The sequence below is a fragment of the Mauremys reevesii genome, linkage group 14 (genome assembly GCF_016161935.1).
Source record: "Mauremys reevesii isolate NIE-2019 linkage group 14, ASM1616193v1, whole genome shotgun sequence".
NCBI classification, from domain to species: domain Eukaryota; kingdom Metazoa; phylum Chordata; order Testudines; family Geoemydidae; genus Mauremys; species Mauremys reevesii.
Window position 1 is genome coordinate 15,226,778 of NC_052636.1, and position 21,752 is coordinate 15,248,529.

Consider the following 21,752-nt stretch of genomic DNA (forward strand, 5'->3'; position numbering starts at 1 on the left):
CTTTCGTCCTGGACACCGGCAGCCGCTCGGGGCCGGCCGAAAATGTTCCTGGCGTGGAAAAACACAAGGGAGCTCAGGGAAGGACAGTCACGGGCTTGCACTAGGTAAGGTGTGTTCGAGGCAGGCCGTCCTCTGGCGTCTTCCTAGTGCACCGCACGCCCGCTGGGAAAAAACAGGGCCTAGTTTTGCTTGACTGCAGGTGGCGAGAAGGGAGGGTGACCCGACGTCCCGATTTTGGGGGGCTTTTTCTGATACAGGCACCTATTACCCCCGACCCGATGACATGAAACAATGGGTGTTACCATCCACACTCTAACGAGAGTGATCAGTTACGGTGAGCTATTGCCAGCAGGAGAGAGGAGAAATCTTTTTGTAGTGATAATCAAAATGGACCATTTGCAGCAGTTGACAAGAAGTTGTGAGGAACAGGGGGGGGGGGGAGAATAAACACGGGGAAATAGTTTTTCCTTTGTGTAATGACCCATCCACTCCCAGTCCGTGTTCAAGCCTAATTTAATGGTGTCCATTTTGCAAATTAATTCCCGTTCAGCACTCTCTCGTGGGAGTCTCTTGTGGAAGGTTTTTGTTGTTGTAATATTGTGACTTTTAGGTCTGTAATCGAGTGGCCAGGGAGGCTGAAGTGTTCCCCCCACCGGTTTTTGAATGCTGACATCCGATTTGTGTCCGTTTATTCTTTTACGGAGAGACTGGCCAATGTACGTGGCAGAAACCCTCTGAAACCTACCGGCAGGGGACGGGATTAACGCGTTGGCTTATTCCTAGTCTCTGCACTCACAAAGTTGTCTCTTGTCCCGTTGGTTATTGGCGTGGCCTGCGTGCCCTACCGGCTGGGATCCCGGGATGGCGCGGCTGGCCCCCAAAAGCTGCCAATCTGTGTAAGAAACGAGACAAGCAAAGAGAGTAGGGCCGGTCAGCGGGATGAGTTGGGGTCTCGGCCTGCAACCAGCCTCACCGTTACCAATTTTTCTGTCGAGGGAAGAGTTTATATTACCGGGTCTAAAATCACCCCCCTAACCGAGACAGCTATCCCAGTAAAACGTGGGGTCGGTCTATATTTGAGGTACCCCGGGGGTACGCAGAGGTCCTCCTGGGGGTTCATCAACTCCTCTAGATACTTGCCTGCATACCAGGCGACATAAAAAGCGCTAGCGACGTCAGTCCAAACGGCAATCTCATGCAGCCCAAAGGAGGACGTCAGCAACCGTTCAGTCTCAGCCTGGCTGGGACGCGTCTGTGTTTCCGTGTCTGATCTCGTAAGCGCGTCGTTTTTACGGAGGGTGGAACTGAGGCGGGGGGGAATTCAGTGACTCGACCAAGGTTGGACGGGGACTCGGTGGCGGAGATGGGAATCGAGCTGGGATCGCCCGAGCCGCAGGCCTCTCCTTCCTAAAAAGTCAATGGTAGCTTCGGCCTGCGAGTTATAACCCGAGGTTAGTGGCTGTGGCCGGATCACATTTTGAACAGGATACTTGCAAGCAAGGTGTGAGACTCAGGACTCCTGGGTTCTCTCCCCAGCTCTGGGAGGGGAGTGGGGGCTGGTGGGTTAGAGCAGGGGGTGCTGGGAGCCAGGACTCCTGGGTTCTCTGCCCGGCTCTGGGAGGGCAGTGGGGGCTGGTGGTTAGAGCAGGGGGCGCTGGGAGCTAGGACTCCTGGGTTCTCTGCCCGGCTCCGTGAGGGGAGTGGGATCTAGTGGTTGGAGTCAGGACTCCTGGGTTCACCCTCTCTGGGTCTTTACACGAGTGGGCTGGACGCATCCGCCCATGGCCCCGTTCCCGATTAACTCGCTTGCGTCCTGTCTCCCGCCCGGCAGCTACTCCCCGTCTTCCCTCTCCAACCGCGGCCGGACCCCTCCGACCCCAACTCTTCTTCCTGGCCGATTTCATCCCCCCTTGCGACTGGCCTGGGCCGAGCCCAGCGGTAACACCCCGGCCCCGAACCACCCACGTCCCGGCCTCGTGTGGGCCCGGAGCAAATGGCAGAAAAGCCACGAATGGTTGTTTTTTTTGGGGGGTGGGGGCTCCAGTTGTGGCATGTGGAAAGCAAACAGACAACTCCGTCCTACAGTGCCCCCCCCCCTTTCACAAGCGGAAACCCGTTGGCTTCAGCCTCCTCCCGAGTGACGCCGGCGTCCGTGAGCGGACACGCCGGCCCCTTTGCACGGTTTCCACGTGCGAGCCGGGCACGGGCGGGGACCCAGCAGCCCCCCCCCCGGGGCACCACCGGTCCCGCCGAGGGGCAGACGTCTGGGCACCGTGGTGGGCGGGCGGGCGGGACGGGTCTGAGCCCGTCTCCCGGGTGTCCTTAGGGGGGTGATGTGTGGCCAGGGTCCGGGCTGGTGCCGGTAGAGGGGGATCATGGCGGGCGCCGGAGCCAGGAGCCGAGGGGTTTCTACGCCGCCCCCCCATGCCCCGGTCCCGTCCGAGCGCCCCACAGTCTGGGGGATTGAGCCGCCGGGCTCGGCGGAGCAGCCGCTCGCCATTTTCCAGCCCCCCATGGCTTTTCCCGCCTTTCTCCAGCCCCCCATGGCTTTTCCCGCCATTTTCCAGCCCCCCAACGGTTTTTCCCGCCATTTTCCAGCCCCCCAACGGTTTTTCCCGCCATTTTCCAGCCCCCCAACGGTTTTTCCCGCCTTTTTTCAGTCCCCCAACGGTTTTTCCCGCCTTTTCCCAGCCCTCAGGCTTGTGCTGACTGAGGTGAGGGGAAGCCGCCCTCGTGCGAGCGTCCCCCCCCCCCATGCCCTGTCCCCATGGCCGTGCGAGGGGGTGGGGGAAAGGGGGCAGTGACCCCCCCCATACCCTGTCCCCATGGAGTGGGGGAAGGGGGCCGTGTCCCCCCCCAGAGCCATCCCGTCCACCCCCCTTCTGCTCCACACGCCGGGTCCCCCAATATGGGGGGGGGACCCACAGGACTGACCCCCCCCACCGGTGCCCCAAGGTGTCACGCAGAGGGGATCATCTGGGGCAGACCATGAAAGGGGTATTAATGGGGCGAGGGTACCGTGGAGGGGGTATTGATGGGGCGAGGGGTTACGATGTACGGGGTATTGATGGGGCAAGGGGTACCACGGAAGGGGTATTAATGGGGTGGGGGGTTACCACGGAAGGGGTATCAAGGGGGTGAGGGTACCGTGGAGGGGGTATTGATGGGGCGAGGGGTTACCACAGAAGGGGTATTAATGGGGCGAGGGTACCGTGGAGGGGGTATTGATGGGGCGAGGGTACCGCAGAAGACGTATTAATGGGGTGGGGGGTTACCACGGAAGGGGTATTGATGGGGCGAGGGTACCGTGGAGGGGGTATTGATGGGGCGAGGGGTTACCATGGAAGGGGTATCAAGGGGGCGAGGGTACCGTGGAGGGGGTATTAAAGGGGCGAGGGTACCGTGGAGGGGGTATTGATGGGGCGAGGGTACCGCAGAAGACGTATTAATGGGGTGAGGGGTTACCACAGAAGGGGTATTGATGGGGCGAGGGTACCGTGGAGGGGGTATTGATGGGGTGAGGGTACCGCAGAAGACGTATTAATGGGGTGAGGGGTTACCACAGAAGGGGTATTGATGGGGCGAGGGTACCGTGGAGGGGGTATTGATGGGGCGAGGGGTTACCACGGAAGGGGTATTAAAGGGGCGAGGGTACCGTGGAGGGGGTATTAAAGGGGCGAGGGTACCGGGGAGGGGGTATTGATGGGGCGAGGGGTTACCACAGAAGGGGTATTGATGGGGCGAGGGTACCGTGGAGGGGGTATTGATGGGGCTAGGGGTTACCACAGAAGGGGTATTAATGGGGTGAGGGTACCGAGGAGGGTATTAATGGGGCGAGGGGTTACCACGGAAGGGGTATTAAAGGGGCGAGGGTACCGTGGAGGGGGTATTAATGGGGTGGGGGGTTACCGCGGAAGGGGTATTGATGGGGCGAGGGTACCGCAGAAGACGTATTAATGGGGTGAGGGGTTACCACGGAAGGGGTATTAAAGGGGCGAGGGTACCGTGGAGGGGGTATTGATGGGGTGAGGGGTTACCACGGAAGGGGTATCAAGGGGGTGAGGGTACCGTGGAGGGGGTATTGATGGGGTAAGGGGTTACCATGGAAGGGGTATCAAGGGGGTGAGGGTACCGTTGAGGGGTTATTCTTGGGGCTGGGGGTTACCACGTATGGGTTATCAAGGGGGTGAGGGTACCGTGGAGGGGGTATTAATGGGGCGAGGGTACCGTGGAGGGGGTATTAAAGGGGCGAGGGTACCGTGGAGGGGGTATTGATGGGGTGAGGGGTTACCACAGAAGGGGTATTGATGGGGCGAGGGTACCGTGGAGGGGGTATTGATGGGGCTAGGGGTTACCACGGAAGGGGTATCAAGGGGGCGAGGGTACCGTGGAGGGGGTATTAATGGGGCGAGGGTACCGTGGAGGGGGTATTAAAGGGGCGAGGGTACCGTGGAGGGGGTATTGATGGGGTGAGGGGTTACCACAGAAGGGGTATTGATGGGGCGAGGGTACCGCAGAAGACGTATTAATGGGGTGGGGGGTTACCACGGAAGGGGTATCAAGGGGGCGAGGGTACCGTGGAGGAAGACACATAAAAGGAGCTGGGTGCACCGGATCCCTCTTCTCCGGGCCCCTGCGTGGGGAGAGGAGCCGGGGACGGTCTATGGGGTGGCACAGGCTGGTCGGCGGGTGTTATATCAGGGGTGTATGATGGGCAGGACCGTGGACGGTTGGGTTATCGGGGTGCCCGTACACACGGCTCTGATACCCACTAGGGAAGGGTCATTACGGGGCCATGGCAGGGTGGTGCCAGGGAGCATGGCCGGCCCTGAGTTACATGTGACCCTGTGTTACTGGTTTGCACCCTGCAGGATTAAGGGGACCCCCAGCACGGTAGCAGGGGGGCGCACACAACTGGGGAGATCAAGGAAAACCCTGGGGACCATCGCAGCAGCGGCCAGGCATGGAGGAGGAGACCTGCACGCCCCTCGTCCCATTTGCTACGTACGTTAACTAATTGCCACAAAACAGGTTAAATTCAGAGGGCGGCGTTTGTATCACAGTCCTTTTAAATGGGGGACCCTGGCTTTTCAAGGGGGTTTTGTGTGTTTGCTCTCAAAGTCATGGGATAGACAGATAGATAGATAGATAGATAGAGGGGGTGGATGGGGATAGATAGATAGATAGATAGATAGATAGAGGGGGGGTGTGGGGATAGATAGATAGATAGATAGATAGATAGAGGGGTGGATGGGGATAGATAGATAGATAGAGGGGTGGATGGGGATAGATAGATAGATAGAGGGGATGGGTGGGGATAGATAGATAGATATCTAGATAGATAGAGGGGGTGGGTGGGGATAGATAGATAGATAGAGGGGGTGGGTGGGTGGGGATAGATAGATAGATAGATAGAGGGGGTGGGTGGGGATAGATAGATAGATAGACAGAGGGGGTGGATGGGGATAGATAGATAGACAGACAGAGGGGGTGGATGGGGATAGATAGATAGATAGATAGAGGGGGTGGGTGGGGTAGATAGATAGATAGAGGGGGTGGATGGGGATAGATAGATAGATAGAGGGGGTGTCTGGGGATGGATGGATAGATTGGAGGTGGATGGGGCAAAACAGACAGTTAGATAAAGGGGGTGGATGGGGATGGCTGATAGATAGCGTGTGGGATGAATGGATAGAGACGGAGATGGAGAGAGAGGGAAATGTATGGCCGGAAGGAATGGACAGAGGGATCGATCAGTAGATGTAGCTGGGGATGGGAGGACAAATGGATCTGCCTGTCGGTCTCTAGACACTCCCCTCTCTTTCTCGCTGTGTCCTGCAGCTCTGTCTATCTAGACAAATATGTGTCTGTCTAGTATCTGGGCAGCTGAAGAGGAAGTATTTAAAAAAAAAAAAGTTGTTCTAATTGTCACTGGGAAATATTTCCACCAGGTGGCAGAGACGAGCTGAGTCGGGAAAGAAGTTTTGTTTTTTACTGTACAGCGTATTGAAATACAGCGAAGTCAGTGCTAAGAAATCCACCCCCCTTTCAGCATCATCAATTCCCAGGATGTCAGCATGAGTCTCACAATAGTTGATATTCCTCTTAAAGCCCCAGTTCCTGGAGTCATGTTATAACATACAAAGCTCAGCTTTCATTTTTTACAATTTTTAAGAGAGCTCAATTTCTGGTCCTAATGGTTGCAGAAAACAGCTGAAAAAAGTGAGACCGAAAGGGTCAAAAAAAGCAAAAACCAGATATCAGATAAGTCCTAATGCTTATTAACAGACTTTTAAAATCTCATGATTTTTAAGCCAATATAATTATTTTTTAGGCCTGACTCCTGAATGTCATTAACACTTTGGGTAGGTGCATCCAAGCACTTTTAAAAAGACCGCCTTGTAGCTTCCAGTGTAGATTCATTGCGTTTTTTGGCTAGACACACAACTTTACTAAGCACCTGGTTTTTGCTGGTCTAGTTCTTTTCTGAACCCTGTTATAGTCTTGGCTTTCACAACATCCTGCGGCGAGGAGTTCCACAGGGTGACTGTGCGTTGGGTGCAGAAATACTTCCCTTTGTTTGTTTTAAACTTGCTGCCTGTTCATTTCATTGGGTGACCCCTAGTTCTTGTGTTACAAGGAGTAAATAACACGTCCTTATTTGCTTTCTCCACATCAGTCATTATTTTATACCCCTCCTTTAGTCGCCTCGGTTCCAAGCCGAACAGTCCCAGTCTGATTAATCTCTCCTCATACGGAAGCCGGTCCAGACCCCTCATCATTTTGGTTGCCCTTTTCTGAACCTTTTCCAATTCCAGTATAAAGTTCTGAGCCGCCACTTTTAAACGAGGCTCCAGCATTTGCATGTTAGGCGCTTAGACCCAGCTAGTCTTGCTGAACCCTGGGGGTCACCCCCAAATGGGTCCCCCCCTGAAACCTGGCCCTCTTTCTCCAGCTCCGTTCCTCATCGTCCAGCAAGCGGGCCCGTCGTCCCCATCCCCCTCCAGCAGTGGAAGAACACTCGCGTGTGTAAGCCGTGCTAGGAGACGCTCGTGCAAAGGGCATGGACTTAATTAGTCAGCTCACGGACTAGTGCGAGCCACCTGTGTAACTCGCATTCAAAAACAATGAGTGACCAGGCAACGTGAGCCAGGGTTCGCCGTCACCACCGTGTAAAAGTTCTCTTTGTTTCATTGATTTAACATTATTAAACGTAATGATCCCCGAAATAATACTCCCCGACCGGAAGCAAAGACATAGCACGACAAAGGCACGTTTTCCAAGTATCGTTATCTTCCTGGCTTCAGGCCACTGCCGTACCTTTGTACTCGGGGTGGGCGGGTGATATTGCACCGCTGTTTAGCTACAGGTCGGCTTTTAAAATGTCTTCCTCTGCCTGGCTTAATAACCTGCGTGTTTGCTTTTATGCAGCAGCAGACGGGTCATAGATTCAAAGGCCAGAAGGGAGGGACCCATTGGACGCTCCTGTTTCACACAGTGCGCAGAATTCAACCCAGTTCCCTCTGGACTGAGCCCCGTCACGAAAGCGGCTCAAGAATCCACCCCCTGCCCCGGGGAGTTTTCTCCGGTGGTTAATCACATTTCTGCCTTGTTCCTAATTTTAATTGGTCTGAATTTAACTCCCAGGCCAGGTCCACTTTTGCTGTCACAGCACAGGGGAAGGTTTTTGCCGGCCTAAGACGCCCGTACCCTAAGCGCGTTTGCCAGTGTAGCTACACGGGCAAACCTTTCCTAGTGTGGACGAGAAACGGCCCCTAGCCGTTGCTTCTCGGGGTGCCTTTCTCCGCTCGATTAAAGAGGTTGCAACTTCTCCTGGACAAGTTAATCAGCCGTTAAGGATCTCAAAGCACTGTACAAGCATGAGCCCAATTACTCCTCACCATTGCACTCTGAGGGAGGTATTTTCACCCCCCAGGGAAACTGAGGCACCGAGATTGCCTCCGAATTGTCAGACATGGACTTGATACCGCTGGTGTGTTATTCTGTGCCATCTCCTTTCCGGTTGTGTTAATTAGGGATGTGCGTGTCAGCATTGCCGCTGGGTCGTTAATCACCATCATTATTCTCCGCTTAATTATTTCCCCTCGGCGACAATGCCGTGTTTGGCTGTTGGCAAAGGCAGACCGATTTCAGGGTCCGACTGTCGCCTTTTTAAGAGTCTTCTGTGTGTAAACGCGGTTGGGCCTAGCCTGGCACGGGCGGAGGAAACAGGAGGGAGGAAACAGCATGAGGTTAATTTTCTCACCACGCAGAAGGGGAAGAGATGCCTGTTGCATTAGCGAGAGAGCTGGAAGCAAAGCAAGCTGCCATGCACCTCCCCTCTCCGTGCCTTATGGCTGGAAATAATCCTGACTCTCGAGTGCTGGAAACGCTGGGTCCCAGGTCCCCAAGGCCCTTCAGCGTGTGCGTTATCCGTCTGTCCGCCTGCCTCATCTCCGCAGGCGGGCGGATAGGTAGGAACGGACGCGTATGGAGGAGGCTAATCAGAGGGGTTCCCACGGGGTGGATAGGAATACACATGGGGGTGGCACGGCAGAGGTGTATGAGGATTGATGGCTGGATCTTGCTGAGTCACACAGGGAAAGAGTTATTTGGGATTTCTTTAAATATATTGAGAGTTTCTCCTTTTCTCGTCCCCCGTCGGCTGCTATTTCGCCGGTTCTCAAGTGAGCCTAGGGGCTTCTGGGGCGGGGGCTAGGTGGGGTTCTCAACCACAGGCCACGCTTTGCGGGCCGCATATCCGGCGATAAATGGCTTGAGAGCCACGGCTCTGTTTGACACGCCTGCTGGCTGGCTGGCTTCTAGGCAGTCCAAGGTGGTCCGCCGAGATGAACCCAACGCCGACACCACGGAGCTCCCCACCCGTCAGCGAGGCCCGTCTGACAACGCGGATGGATTCTGGAGCGGGCTTAGCCAGCGGCCAAGGTAGGGAACGAGGCGCTTCCCACGCCTCAGCCAGCGTTTTCCTGATTATATCCTGGGGAGAGCTCGGCTCCGACCCCGTTACCTAACCCTTTTCATGCCCGCACCGCGCTATGATGCAGCAGCGCCGGGGCGGATTCTAACAATAGCTTCCCTGCTGGGGGGGGTTGAAACGACGCAGCAGCTCTCTCCAATTTAAACCTTCGGGGGCTAATTGGCCTTGCTCGTTGGATAAGCACCATCTCCACCCCCGGGGAATGGAGACCGTGGTTAGGAGAGACTGTGCTGATGCTCAGGCCTGCAGAGAGAAATTTGAGGCCCCCGTCCCATTTCACTTTGTTTGCACAGATGTTACAGATGATTTTTTTTGTGGGGGGGGGCCCATTGTAGTTGTCCCCCCTTTCCCCACTCCCCTCAGCCCGGCCTGGGTTCTGCCCCAGCTCTGCCACTGCTCCTCACCGTGCCTCAGTTTCCCCTCCCAACCCTTCTCTGTTGCCCAGAGAGCCTGTAATCTTTCAAGGGCAGGGACTTGTTCCCTATAAGCCATGTATATTCATGCTTCTCCCGTTTGTTCCCAGGTTGGGTGCCATTAGCATCATGGCCTAGAAGTTATGCAAATTCAATGCAAATGAAGCACCGGGCGGTGTGTTGTTGGTTTTGCGACGTTTGGACACCCCTGAGTTACACAGACGATGGAATTCATCGCAGTGGGTGTTGGAAAAGCGTCTGCCAAGATCTGAGTGGCTGTTTTTATCCAAACCCTCCGGTTATGTTTTCCATCGGGTGGCGGCTAATGCATCTGTTTTCTCTCCAAGTTGCGAACGAACATCTTCTAGGAACCGTGAAGGTACAGCTAATGCGCAGCTGAAATGACATTTTCTTTCTCTTTCAGCCCGCCCTGGATGGAAGAATACAGGGAAGCCTCACCCCTGCTGGTACGTTGTCACATAGGCACGAGGGTGTTTTAATGATTCGCTCAACGTCGGTGGAACTAACATGCCGTGTAAAAACAGGGACATGCAAATAGAATTTATCCTGATTGGTAAAGCGTTTTGCAAACCTAATTTGCTCCCGGCTCCATGGCCCCTTTTGAGTGCCGTCATGGATTACTTACCTAACGAGCGCTCCTCACACACCTGCTTCCGTTTATGATTATTTGCATCGCGGCAACGCCTTGAGGCTACAATTGAAATGACGGCCCTGTCGTGCCACACAGACCCCAGCTGAGATCCGACCTGGGCCAGCTTCTAATGGCGTTTACACGGGTGTCAATCCAGAGCAACCTCAGTGGAGTCACTCCGGATTTACCCCCATGGACCTGAGCTCAGAAGCTGGCTCATTTCCTCAAAGCGTTGTGGGAAAACCCGCACTGCAGGCATCAAATGATACAAATGTTTTTACCCCTTCCTGGTTCTTGCTATCAGGACGATGAAATATTCGCTGCTCAAAATTTTTATGGCCTCGCCCAGCCCCCAGACTCCCTTCTCTTTAAAAATATTACTCATGTTACCTTGCATGCCAATTACTGGCCTCCTGCTGCTCCCTGAGCTTGCATAAAATTTATTTCCGGCAGGCACCATTAAAAATAATACCTAATGTACCTGCGTAGCTGTCAGTCCCCTGAGAAGTGATGCAGAAGCTAACGCTGATCTGCGCAACGGACCTTCACTCAGGCCCCCGATTCTTCTCCACTCTTTGCTGCTTTCTCTCTCCAGCCAGCCCCCCACCGTCCAAAAAAAAAGACGTCCATCTCCCCCACAGTCCCACTCATCAGTCGGTGCGGTAACCGCGTTCGCGCACGATGTGCCCCCGTGATTAACGATGTGAAGTTATACATATGGGAATCGCTTTCCATCATCTGGGTGGGCAAAGATTCCCCCCGCCCCGTTCCTTCTGAAGAATGTGGTGATGCCGGGCACTGTAAGCGACGGCTTTTGGGATCTCTGGCTTTATGGGCGGCGGAGCAGGGCAGGAAGGATTGGCAGAAAAGGTGCAATTGGAAAGAGTTTGCTGGAGTTTTTGGGGGTGCGTGTGTGTATGCTCCAGCCCAGATGATCATTTTTATTGGTAGTACTGTACCAACTATGGACCCCTCAACTGAGATGGGGTTCCCCCATTGTGAGATCCCGGTCCCATTGTGTATGCAGTGGTCTCGGCGCATCTTTCCAGGTGACCACGCCTGGAGCAATGCCGAGCTGCCGGACCTCATCGGCATTTGGGGGAGAGGAGCCGTCCAGTCCCAGCTGCGCTCCCGCCGTAGGAATTATAACAACCCCGGACAGATTTCCCGGTGGATGACAGAACGGGGCCATGACCGGGACACACAGCAGCGCAGGGTCAAAGTGAAGGCGCCGCGGGAGGCGACCGCCGCTCCGGTGCTGCGCCCACCAGCTGCCGGTTCTACAAAGAGCTGGACGCGTTACTCGGCGGCGACCCCACCTCCACTGCGAAGGCCACTGCGGAGACTTCGGTGGCTCGCGTGCCAGTCCAGAGTGGACCGAGCCAGGAGGAGGAAATCTTGGACGAGGATACGGAGGGAGACCCAGAGGCAGAGGATGAGTCGGAGGTCAGAGATGCAGGCAGCCAGGACCTCGTCTCCACCCCGGAGGCGCCTAGCCAGTCACAGCTGTCGGAGCTTGGCGAAGCGCAAACAGGAGAGGAGGCCCCCGGTAAGTGGCTTTCATTTTGGGGAATCGCTGAAGCGCGTTGCTGGGGGCAGGGGGGTTGCAGAAAGCAGGCTTGTGCCTGTGTGATGCCTGTACCACCCTATGCCTAGTCTGAGCGGCGGAGTCTTGGAGAAGACCCTCTCTTGGGTCCCTGCTCACCCTCAGCAGCGAGAGATCTGCCATAATGGACACAGCCTGTGGAAAATGCGGGGACAGGAATGAGTATCGCCCCCCCTAACACACACACACAGTGCTGGTTCTCCGCAAGAGCCATGTGTCCAGTATCCAGTACGGTGCTGAAACACGGATTTCCCCTGCCTCTGGGGTCAGCCAGTTAGTGACAGGTGTGTGACCAGTGGGTGTGTTTTAAATCGGTGGTCTCTGCGTTGCACACAACACCGCTCCTGTAAAATGTTGCCTTTTGTCTTCGCAGATCTGACCTGGGGAGCCCAGCCTCCCTCTGGGTTAGGCTGCGCAGAATTAGCAAGCGGCCATGGCGAACGAAGGAGGACTTTCTGCGTGAGGTTATCGTGCACTCCGCCGCCGAGAAACAGGAATCGAAGGAGGGGTGGGACAGCGAGAAGAGGGAGCGAAAGGAGAACGCAGCGCGCCAGAACGAAGCCACGGAGCGGATCTTAAACGTTACGGAGCGCCGAGCGGGCACGCTCCACGCGCTTCTAGCGCTGCAAACCGAGCAGCTCCGCGCCCGCCCTCCCCTGCAGCCGCTGTCGCAAAACTTTCCCATTCACCCCCCAGCCACCGCCAGCACACTCGCGTCAACCTCCTGGCTCCAGTCGGTTTGTCTCTCTCCTCTGGTTGTTGTTTTTTAATTAAATAATTGTGTTGGTTTGAAAGCATCTTTATTCCATTAACTGAAAGCAAACAGAGCCCTGCAAAGCAACAGGTAATTTTCTTAAACCTTCACAGTGCATCATCTGCACCGGTCACAGTCACCTCCCAGCATTACAAGCACTGCATTCCCAAGCATACAGGATCACAATGGGCATTTCAATTTCCCCTACGGTGATCTTCTGGTCCGGGAAGAAAGTCCCTGCTTGCCAAACAGGCCGGTGTTCTGAAAGATACGTGCGTCGTGCACCTTTCCAGACCAGCCTGCGTTAACAGTCTGTGAAACGCCCACGGTGATCCACAAGCGCCTGGAGAACCATTGAGAAATCCCCCTTGCGATGAATGTCCTCGGTGGCGAGGTGGTCTGGTGCCAGAACTGGAACACGCCTCCCATCTATCGCCCCTCCGCAGCGAGGGAAACCCATTTGTGCCAAGCCAGCCACAATGTCACGCACGCTGCCCAGAGGCACGGTCTTTCGGAGCAGGATGCGATGAATGGCCCTGCACGCGTTCGGCAACACGACTCCAACGGTCGACTTTCCCTCTCCGAACTGGGTAGCGACCGATCCCAAAAACGGCGTTCCACTGCCACTCGTGATGCGTTGGTCAGAGCGAGCAGCATATTGGCCAGCAGGGCGCGATCCATTCCTGCAGCGCGAAGAGGCAGCACGCGCAGTTCACAGACGGTTGAAAGATGGCACCAAATGCAGACGGAAGCGCAGGGATTGCTGGGATGTGAAGCAATGCGTCACGGGGCATTGGGACAGGACCCAGGATGCCCCGCGACCCCCCTCCACCTTCCCACAACTCTTAGCGGCAGAAGAGGAAGAGATGCGCTGTGGGTGCACCGCTGCGAACCCGAGCAAGGGCCACGAGTGCGAACACGGCATCGCGCAGGCAGCCGACAGCGTGAACGCACAACGGCGGTTTCCCTGAGCGAGGCCGTAACTCTGCCCGTGCCCTACGAGATCATTAGGGACACACGAAAGGGAGTCTGAGACAAGCTGCTTACCTTGCTGAAAGGACATCGTTTTAATTAATTGTTAACTCCTAAACTAATTAACAGACTTGCCTGAAGATCGTCAACCACTTCCCTCGAAGAATAAGGGCTGGAATTTTAGGCAGGGCATAGCTGCTTGTTGCAGACGTCAGATCCCAGCTCGAAACCGCAGGTGGCCAGAAGGGATCGATAGATGAACTAGTCTGACCTACGGGCCAGGGGATTTCAAGCCCCAAAACAATCTGGATGATTACGAGTCCTTGAGACCTTTCGGATGCTGGTTAAATCTCCCACCCACCTGCAAAGCGGCGAGGAGGTGTACAAGGAAATCTCCCTTTAAAAAAAAAAACCATTAAAAATGTCAGCTGTGTTTCTCCCCTGCTCCGTTGATTAATTATCTTTGTAGGGCACTCGCTGCATCTCCAAGCGTTGTTATTGTTCCCTGCTTAGCACTGCCGGCTGTTAATTAGGAAAGCTCTTGGCTTTGGGGAGTTGATTTTTAGCTCATTAGGGGTGAGATGGAGGATGGTGGTAAGAGCCGATTTGCATCCGGCATGCTTATTAGGAGGGGGCAAGGATGGGGTATATTCCTGTATACCTACATTCGGGTATTACCATTTCGGGGCCCCAGCAGTGGCCCCGCACCAGGAAACGCTTGGCCAGCAGCAGTTCTGTCTTATGGTTTGGTAGACAGCTGAGCGCACGTCTGCTGATCTCAGCTGGGGCAGGATGATTTCAGGTCACGGTGGCGGATTGAAAACTGTAAAAACGGACACCTAAGGGGTTGCCTGGTCCCGCTTGCAGGCCAGGGGCCTCTGTAGGGCAGCATGCGATCTGTGTCCTGAGTAGTCATCCCGCCGAGGTGGAGTGAGTTGTGGCTCTGACTTAGGGAGCAGCCTGCTTTGTCTCTCTCTGGTTTTGGTTCTGGTGTGGCTACCCCTGAGCGACAGAGTGATACCGATGTAGGCCTGCAGTGTAGACCAGACCTTACAGCGCTTCAGGGAACCCGGCCAGTGTCGTTCATGGAGCACTGGTTGACTACCCTGGCAGGCAGATCCTCCATGTGCCTGCCACCGTGCCCATAAAAGTCCCTCCTCAAAACTCACCTCTTCCATAAGAGAACAACCACGGCCTGAAAACGCTGCTCCCGATCGGCTAAAAAATGCACGTGTTGTATTATTTGTGTTACGCTGCCTCCCACCACGACCTGCTTTTTCCTCTCATCCACCTGTGATGTCTTTTAGCTTGGCGGCAGGGACTCCCGCCTGCCTGGCATCTGGGCCCTCCGACAACTTAAATTGTTTATTAATAGCTTCGGTTTCTGAGTGATTCCTGGATGAGCCAATGGCAGGGGTTGACTCAGACCAGAGTCTCGGTCTCTCTCTCTCTTTCCTTTTTTTGGGAAACATTTCAAAAAGTCTCACAAGACGAGAAAACCATTTCCTGCCTGGCTCCAGGCATGATATTGGTTAAGGCCTGGCCAAACTCTCCTATGGAGAGAGACCGAAAAGATCGGCACTGTTCACAATAGGAAGGAAGAAATAAGAACGTCCCTATGGGTCAGAGCAAAGGTCCATCTCGCCCCGTGTCCATTGCCAGCTGCCCCAGAGGGAAGGAACAGAACAGGGAATCAAGTGATCCTCCCCCTGTCGCCCGTTCCCAGCTTCTGGCAAACAGAGTGTCATGGAGTGGGGGGGAGTCAGGGCCCTGCACCCCCCTGTGACGGAGCAGGGAGCGGGGCGGATTTGACCTGGGAATGTTGCAGGGAGGTTACATTGGAACACCCCGCCACTGGACGTTACCGTGGCAGAGGAGGCAGCAAGATTCAAAGAGGGGCTGGCCATGTATATGGGTGAGACTATTCAGAGTTATGATAGCTAATGCTGAGACCTCGCGTTTCATTGTTCAAGCCAATCTGTGTTAGAGATCGGCATGAGACCTACTGTAGGGGCAAAGAGGGGTTCTTGTACCTTCCTCTGAAAAGAGGATCCTGGGGTCTGATCCAGGCTGGCAATTCGTACGTTCTCTTTACCTCGTAGAGGTCCAGCTCTGCCGTCCGCAGGCCGGATGCCCAGACAGACGCAGGCTCCTGGCACACGTTGGCCATCCCGCAGGCGCTCCCCTCTCCTCGGGAGCTGTGTCGGAGGAGAAGCGGCCGGCTGAAACGAAGGAGACCGGCGAACGGCAGCGTGATGTCGGTCTGTTACCACCTGGAGGACCTGAAGAAAAGGCAAAGCAGCATTGATCAGTATGGAGCTGAATTTATCGGGCGGGCGGGCGGGCGTCTGTGGGAGGGGAATGAGTGGGATTTGTGTCGTTTCTCTATCTCTGCACGGCACAGCGTCGGTCAATGCAGCGACACGCTAATGGCATTAAGGCGGAGGGCCGAGTAAAGTGATAAAACTCGCAGGCCTTGTCTGGATGTGTCTAGCTTCACTTTGCAGCGCTGAGTTTCTGTTCCCCGGGACAGACTGCGGTCGAGTACCTTCCCTTTCTTCAAGTGAATCGGTTGAGCTCCTGGCGTCTCTCACTCTACGTTAAACCAATGCAACCCCCTGACTAAGTGGGTGTCCGTCTTCCCAGATTACTGTACCCCGATTTGTCTTGCGTGCCCACAAGTTACACCTCACTTCAAAGCGACGTGCTTACAAAATCGGACGTACATTTCAGTGTATAGTCTATGGAGCTAGGGTGACCAGAACCACTGACGTGATGGGGCAGAAAAGATTTGGAGGCCTGCGTCTCTTTCTGTCGGAAATCCCAAACCCTCCTTCGTGCCGTTGGCAAGCTGCATTTGTTGCTGTTGAGTTCGAGGCTGTCATTTAATCAGTTGATTATTATAATTAAATTGACTTGATTAACTCTCGATCGCCGTGGGTTTTAAATCTGGCAAGCTAAGCAGCTTTGGCCAGGTTGGGCGTTCGGAGGGGTCGGGGCGTCGGTTTTCCCATATCATTCGGGTTGCCAGTTTTGGTTGGAGATTTCATCACATGACGTCATCTTGAATTCAAGGTTCATGTTTAATTCCTGGAGACCCTAGGGCGATCCTGGAGGGGTGGCCTCCCAATTTATAACGCGCCAGGAGGTTACGTTGGTGAGCTCGCTGCAATATGCTGCTGTGCTGCAGGGAGCGGGGCGGGGGGCTCAGCAGGGTGCACCCTCCCCTGCCAGGCAGGGCTGACTATGATCCCCCCGTGTGGTGCTAGGGGGTGCTCCGCTGCGGGGAATTGTCTCCCCGGATGTTTGTAAGAATGAAATAATCCCTGTGTTTTGAAGTCAGGTGTTAATCTTCTTGTCCGGGCCAACTTCCAACCTGAGTAATTAAAGTTTCGGGGTGACTTGATTGCAGTCTATCAGTACCTACAAGGGGGGAGCCAGTATTGAATAACGAGCTCTTCAATCCGGCAGGGAAAGGTCGAACGCGGTCCCATGGCTGGCAGCGGAAGCTAGACACATTCAGACTGGATATAAGGCGCACGTTTTTAACAGGGGGTGTAACTATCTGTCGGAACCGCTGACCCAGGGTCAAGGCAGATTCTGCATCGCTGTCCAGATTGGATGTTTTCCTAAAAGTTCTGCTCTCGGGAATATTTCGGGGCAGGTCTCTGGCCTGGGTTATACAATGGTCACAGGGCCCCCAATCTCAGTTCTGGCCTCTGGGGCATATTCCCGTGTTTGCAAACACTGTGCTGTGTGCATGGCCCTGTACAGGCTGAAGAGGCTGAAATGGGGTGGATACGGATCCCCAGCCAGCTCTGAAGGGCTCGAAGGCGCCGCTGTCTCTCTAGCCGAAGAATTGCAAAGCGGAAGAGACCTGCTGAGCTGTTTGAGAAAGCCAAGACCTTCCTGGCTCTGGGAAGAGGACTCCTTTGTTAGCGGCAGCGGCAGCGGGCAGGTGAGTGGGGTGTGTGGGTCACAAAGATGGGTGAATGAATGAGATTGGGGTTTTCTTCCCCCTAAATCGCTCCTGTTCCCTGTGTGAGGTGCACGGTTCGGTTTTTGTTCAGATGGAAAACGGTGGCATTCAAAAGCGTTGTCCTGCTCAGAACATGGGGAAATTCATGCTCCAGCCAGTCCTGTATCCTGTTCCCAATGGTGGAGCAAGAAACCCCACGGGAACCATATTCCTAACCTATTACTTGGGGATCGACTCTTGCCTTAGAGCCGGAGGAGTCATAGCCCTTCCAAACCTCTTGCTTAGCTGGAAATCCTGATGAGTCTCACCCTGGATGTTCTTGTTACTCACCCGAATCCTGCTAATCATCGAAATGTTGGGCTGGAAAGGGACCTTAAGCCGTCAGCCGAGGCAAGAAGCAATCCTGGACCATTTCGCTGGTTGTCTAACCTGTTCTTAATAACCTCCAGGGACGGGTAATCCACAACCGCCCTAGGGAACTCGTTCCTGGGCTTAACGATCCTCAGAGACAGACAGTTCTCCCGAATATCTAATCTAAATCTCCTTTGCTGAAAACGAAGCCACGTCCTCCTTGTCCTGTTCTCCGTGGACATGGAGAACAATTGATCACTATCCCTCTTTATAACTTATTTGAAGATTATCTGGTCCCCACTCTCAGCCTACAGGAGCCCCGGTCTTTGAACTGTTCCTCATAGATCAGGTTTCTAAAGCTTTTCTCATGTTTTGTGGCTGGGGTCTCTCCAATTTCTCCACGTTTTTCTTAAAGTGTCACGCTCAAAACCGGACTCGGTATTCCACCCGAGGCCTCGCCGGTGCCGAATAAACCAGAACAATGACCTCCGTATCTTGCACACAACCATAAGGCCTTGTCCTCAATGAGCTATTGTGGCAGTGAGTTACACAGGCTAATTGTGCCTTGTGTGGAGAAGTTTTTCCTCCGATCGGTTTTTAATTTGCGGCCTTCCAGTTGAATTGCATAGACCCCTTGTTCTTGTGTTATGGATAAATGAACGGAAGGGTTCAACCCTATTTCCCGTTTACCATTCTGTATAACTTTATTACCTCTAGTGCAGGGTGAGAAATGGTTTTCCCGTCCTGTGAGAATCTTTGAGATTTTGTCAATTTTCCCTGTCCCAAATCAGGACGAAAAGTCAAAATGTTTGCGAACGGAACAGCCGGGGGGAAAAAAAATCAGCTTGGATCGGTTCGATCGAAATCTGTCCTTTCCGTCGTTCTGCAATTTTTCATTTTGATTTTAACTTTTTTTTTTGCAATGACAAATTAACGTCAATTTCAAAATAAAAAGTCACTTCAAACCTTCCTTTTTAAAATGTCAAAACAGCAGGTTTCCACGATTTCAAAGCTTTTTTCCCCCCCCAATTTTTTTTTTCAAAACAGGAAAATTTGTTGAAACTTTCCTGCAAAAAGTTTCAATTTCAATTAATTGGCATTTTCCACCCCCCAAAAAATGTTTTTTTGAATCAACCAGGTGTAATCGTGCCCCTTTGTATTCCTCTCGCGAGCTTTTCAAGTAGTTTTGTAAATTTAGCCCTCTCTCGCCTCTGTGGATGACTTCACCCCCTCTCAAGCCTTCACACCCCTTAGAACCGCAGGCCAGCGCAGCTCGAAAAGAGCAAGCCGCATCCCTTTCTGCCTCGGACGTCACCGACAGAATGGGCCGCTCGGTCCCACTTGGCAAATCTGCCCCCTGATGATGTCGGAGGCAGAACAAACCCAGCTGGGCTTTCACATCCCAGGCAGTGGTTGGCCGATGAAAGCCACCGTTAGCACCTTGACTCCTAGAACGAGCAAATATTCTCTGGAAATCGGGTCCTTGTGCAGAAGTTAGTGGGAGGGCGGCCTTCATACTGCCTTGGCATGGGGGTGGGCGGGGAGAGGGCTGGATTATCCGTTTACCCTCCGAGGATAAGGTACAGGACTCGGGCGTAGGCCGGCTGGGCTGGGAAGTATTACGCTGGTAACCCTTTCTCTTTTCGTTCCTTGGCCCTCAGCGGAGCTGCAGCCCGGGAGAGCAGCCAGGGATCCCCGAGGGACGCCGGGGGGGCTCCTCCCTGGTGGCCACGGCAGACCGACCCCAGCCGCCGGTCAGGTGCCTGCCTCAGGAAGCCTTCTGGGGCTTTCGGTACCAGCCTGAAGAGTGATCGTGAAGTGCTCAGCGTGGGGGACGGAGGGGGCTATCACCCACGCACGCTTGCAGCAGGCCTTATATTGAAACTGGATTCACACACACACACACCCCCGCCCCGAGAGCCTGCTTGGTTCCTGGTTATTGACTGTTTCGTGCCTTGGTTTTTGGTTGGGGGTTTTTGTTTTCTGGGCAAGGAAAGCAACCGCTTCCGTCTTGACGCTCTCTGTGGGCTTTCGGGACCCGGCTCCGTAGCCAGAAAGACGCCGGCAGGATTGTTTCCATAGTGATTCAGCGCGAGCAGAAAAGGAGAGGGGGCTGCCTGTATTCCCCCGCACCTACCTCTCGGAGGGGGGTTTTGGTTAGCAAACGCTTCGAGAGCGAAGCCACCCAGGCAACGGCGTCGAAGCAAATCTGCTGCCTTCCGCGCCTGGGAAGGATGAGCCACCCTGGCGCGCGATGAAACGGTCTCGAAGCCGTGTCCCCCGGCCGCCCTCCCCACCCAAAATACTCAGCTAAGCCTCCAGCCTGGGACGAGGTCAGCACCTGAGCTGAAGTTTGGATGCGTCTCGGCCCCGGGTGGAAGGCTGCGTTGGCTAGTGGGAGGCTACCCTCTGGTGTCGTGGGAGACAGCGGGGAAAGGCAAAAGCCATGGGTGGCATGGTCCCGGGACGCTCGGCGACGCTTCTCTTCTCCCCACCAAGAGCCGTCCAGGTGAGGTAAGTGTGGAGCGGGGCACCGACGGGAGAGGCGATCCTGCTGGCTTTCCCCAAACCATCGTGTCAGGGAGAGCGGGGGTGCGAATCTGGACCTCCGGCCAGTTCCCCTGTCCCTAGTTTCGGGTTCTTACCCGACTGACAGTCCCGATGGCTGGCTTTTCGTTTAATCATTCAGAAAACCCCACGGCAAACTTTTAACGATACCATCTCTTTGGGGGTTTTGTTACGGAAACAAGCTATATTCTTTCCCGGGAAAGTACCCCCGCTTTGTGCAAGGACGGTGGCGGGGTGAGGTTCAGCCAGTATTGTCACCGACTCTTCCAGTGCCGCAGGATAAAACCCCAGGCTCTCGGCAATGTTCAGACCGTCTGTTGTCACGGCAAAAACGGTCAGCGTTGGGCTTCTGAAGGCGTCACATCCTAGCCGGCTGCGACTAGTCTCTCTGGATGTACCAGCTGTTTGGTGTGAGGGGTTTGCAGTCTGGTCCTGTGTCATGAGCTCATGTGCAGTAATATCGGAGGCCAGTAACGAACATGAGCCCACGCTTAATTCGATGTCCAGCCCTGAGTGGAAATACCTAGCTGAATCCAGGCCCAAATGATTCATGTTTTTACCGTTCCACAGCATTTAGTGTGTATTTTTTGAAGTTAACAAGAGAGATCCGTTGTTCAAACTATAGGAGACGTGACCCTAAAGGTTTACTGGACAAATCCTTCGTTTATCTCGCGGTCGAGTGACCCTACGCGAAATCCGTGCTAGAATTCTGGTCTCCACGTTGCTGCTTTTCGATGCCTCCGGCTTAGCTCAGCTTGTCTCGAAAGGTTCTTCCGACAGGGGTTGTCCTCTCCTGCTTTCGTTGTGGGAAGTGCAGCTTATTTATAATCCGCGCTATTAAACGAAGTGGAAACACTTGGCCGTGTTTACATTTTTTCCCCCTCAAAAGAGCGTTGTGGAAAGAAGCTGTAATAGGACAGAGCCAAATTTCTGCCATGGTAGCACCTCTCGGGGGCCCCGTTGTGCCGGGTGCTGCGGAGACACAGAGCGGGAGAAGGGGAGCTCGTCGGTACAGGCCCTGACAAAAGGTGGGCAGGGAAATAGAGAGGAAGGGACTTGTTCCAGGTCACGCAGCGGTTCAGTGGCAGAAACCCGGCAGCCTGGCTACCAGGCCAGTGTCGCTACCCCCCAGCGCTGATGTGAAGGTGGACGTGGTGCGGCGGGCGAGGGACCCTTTCAGAACCCGGCCCGGCCATGCACCAGCGAAGGCCGGAGTGCGAAAGAGCAGGGCCGGGTTTCTCCTCGGGGCTGCAAACGATCGTGGCCTGAGATTTCCCGTTCGCGAGGCCTCGCTGTCTCCCGAGCTGCTCCGCGGGGGCTAAAGAAAGTGATCCCAGCATCAAAGGAGGGTTCGGATTAAATTTACGAGCGGTGGAGATACCTGGGGTAACTCAGATCAGCATCCTCTCGTTCGAACTCTGGCTCCAGCGCAATGTTTGCCTGGAAGAGCCGCCTGGGG

At 54.6% G+C, this 21,752-nt stretch overlaps 1 protein-coding gene across 5 annotated transcripts; it reads left to right on the forward strand.

Annotated features, from left to right (window-relative positions):
* On the forward strand, positions 1-21,148 carry INCA1 (inhibitor of CDK, cyclin A1 interacting protein 1). Of its 5 annotated transcripts, XR_005588169.1 has the most exons (8): positions 2,876-2,997; positions 4,872-5,004; positions 8,827-8,946; positions 9,836-9,878; positions 15,498-15,706; positions 17,170-17,353; positions 19,387-20,239; positions 20,919-20,930. XR_005588169.1 is itself a non-coding variant. In XM_039500039.1 (7 exons), exons 2-7 carry the CDS (start codon positions 4,964-4,966, stop codon positions 19,534-19,536), a joined length of 747 nt encoding a protein of 248 aa, XP_039355973.1. In that variant the 5' UTR covers positions 1-104; positions 4,872-4,963; the 3' UTR covers positions 19,537-21,148. The 5 variants fall into 5 exon arrangements, 4 of the variants coding, with proteins under 4 accessions (XP_039355973.1, XP_039355972.1, XP_039355971.1 ...); XM_039500039.1 differs by lacking the exon at positions 2,876-2,997 and adding an exon at positions 1-104 and having other exon boundaries at positions 19,387-21,148; XM_039500038.1 differs by lacking the exon at positions 2,876-2,997 and adding an exon at positions 1,345-1,451 and having other exon boundaries at positions 19,387-21,148.
* The last annotated feature ends 604 nt before the right edge of the window (positions 21,149-21,752 follow it).

Bases quoted from the DNA above. Each gene is read 5' to 3' on its own strand.
- INCA1 (XM_039500039.1), top strand. From the start codon at position 4,964: ATGGAGGAGGAGACCTGCACGCCCCTCGTCCCATTTGCTAC. The intron at 5,005-8,826 runs GTACGTTAACTA...GCTGGCTTCTAG, and splicing joins CCCCTCGTCCCATTTGCTAC to GCAGTCCAAGGTGGTCCGCC. The intron at 17,354-19,386 runs GTGAGTGGGGTG...CTTGGCCCTCAG, and splicing joins GCGGCAGCGGCAGCGGGCAG to CGGAGCTGCAGCCCGGGAGA.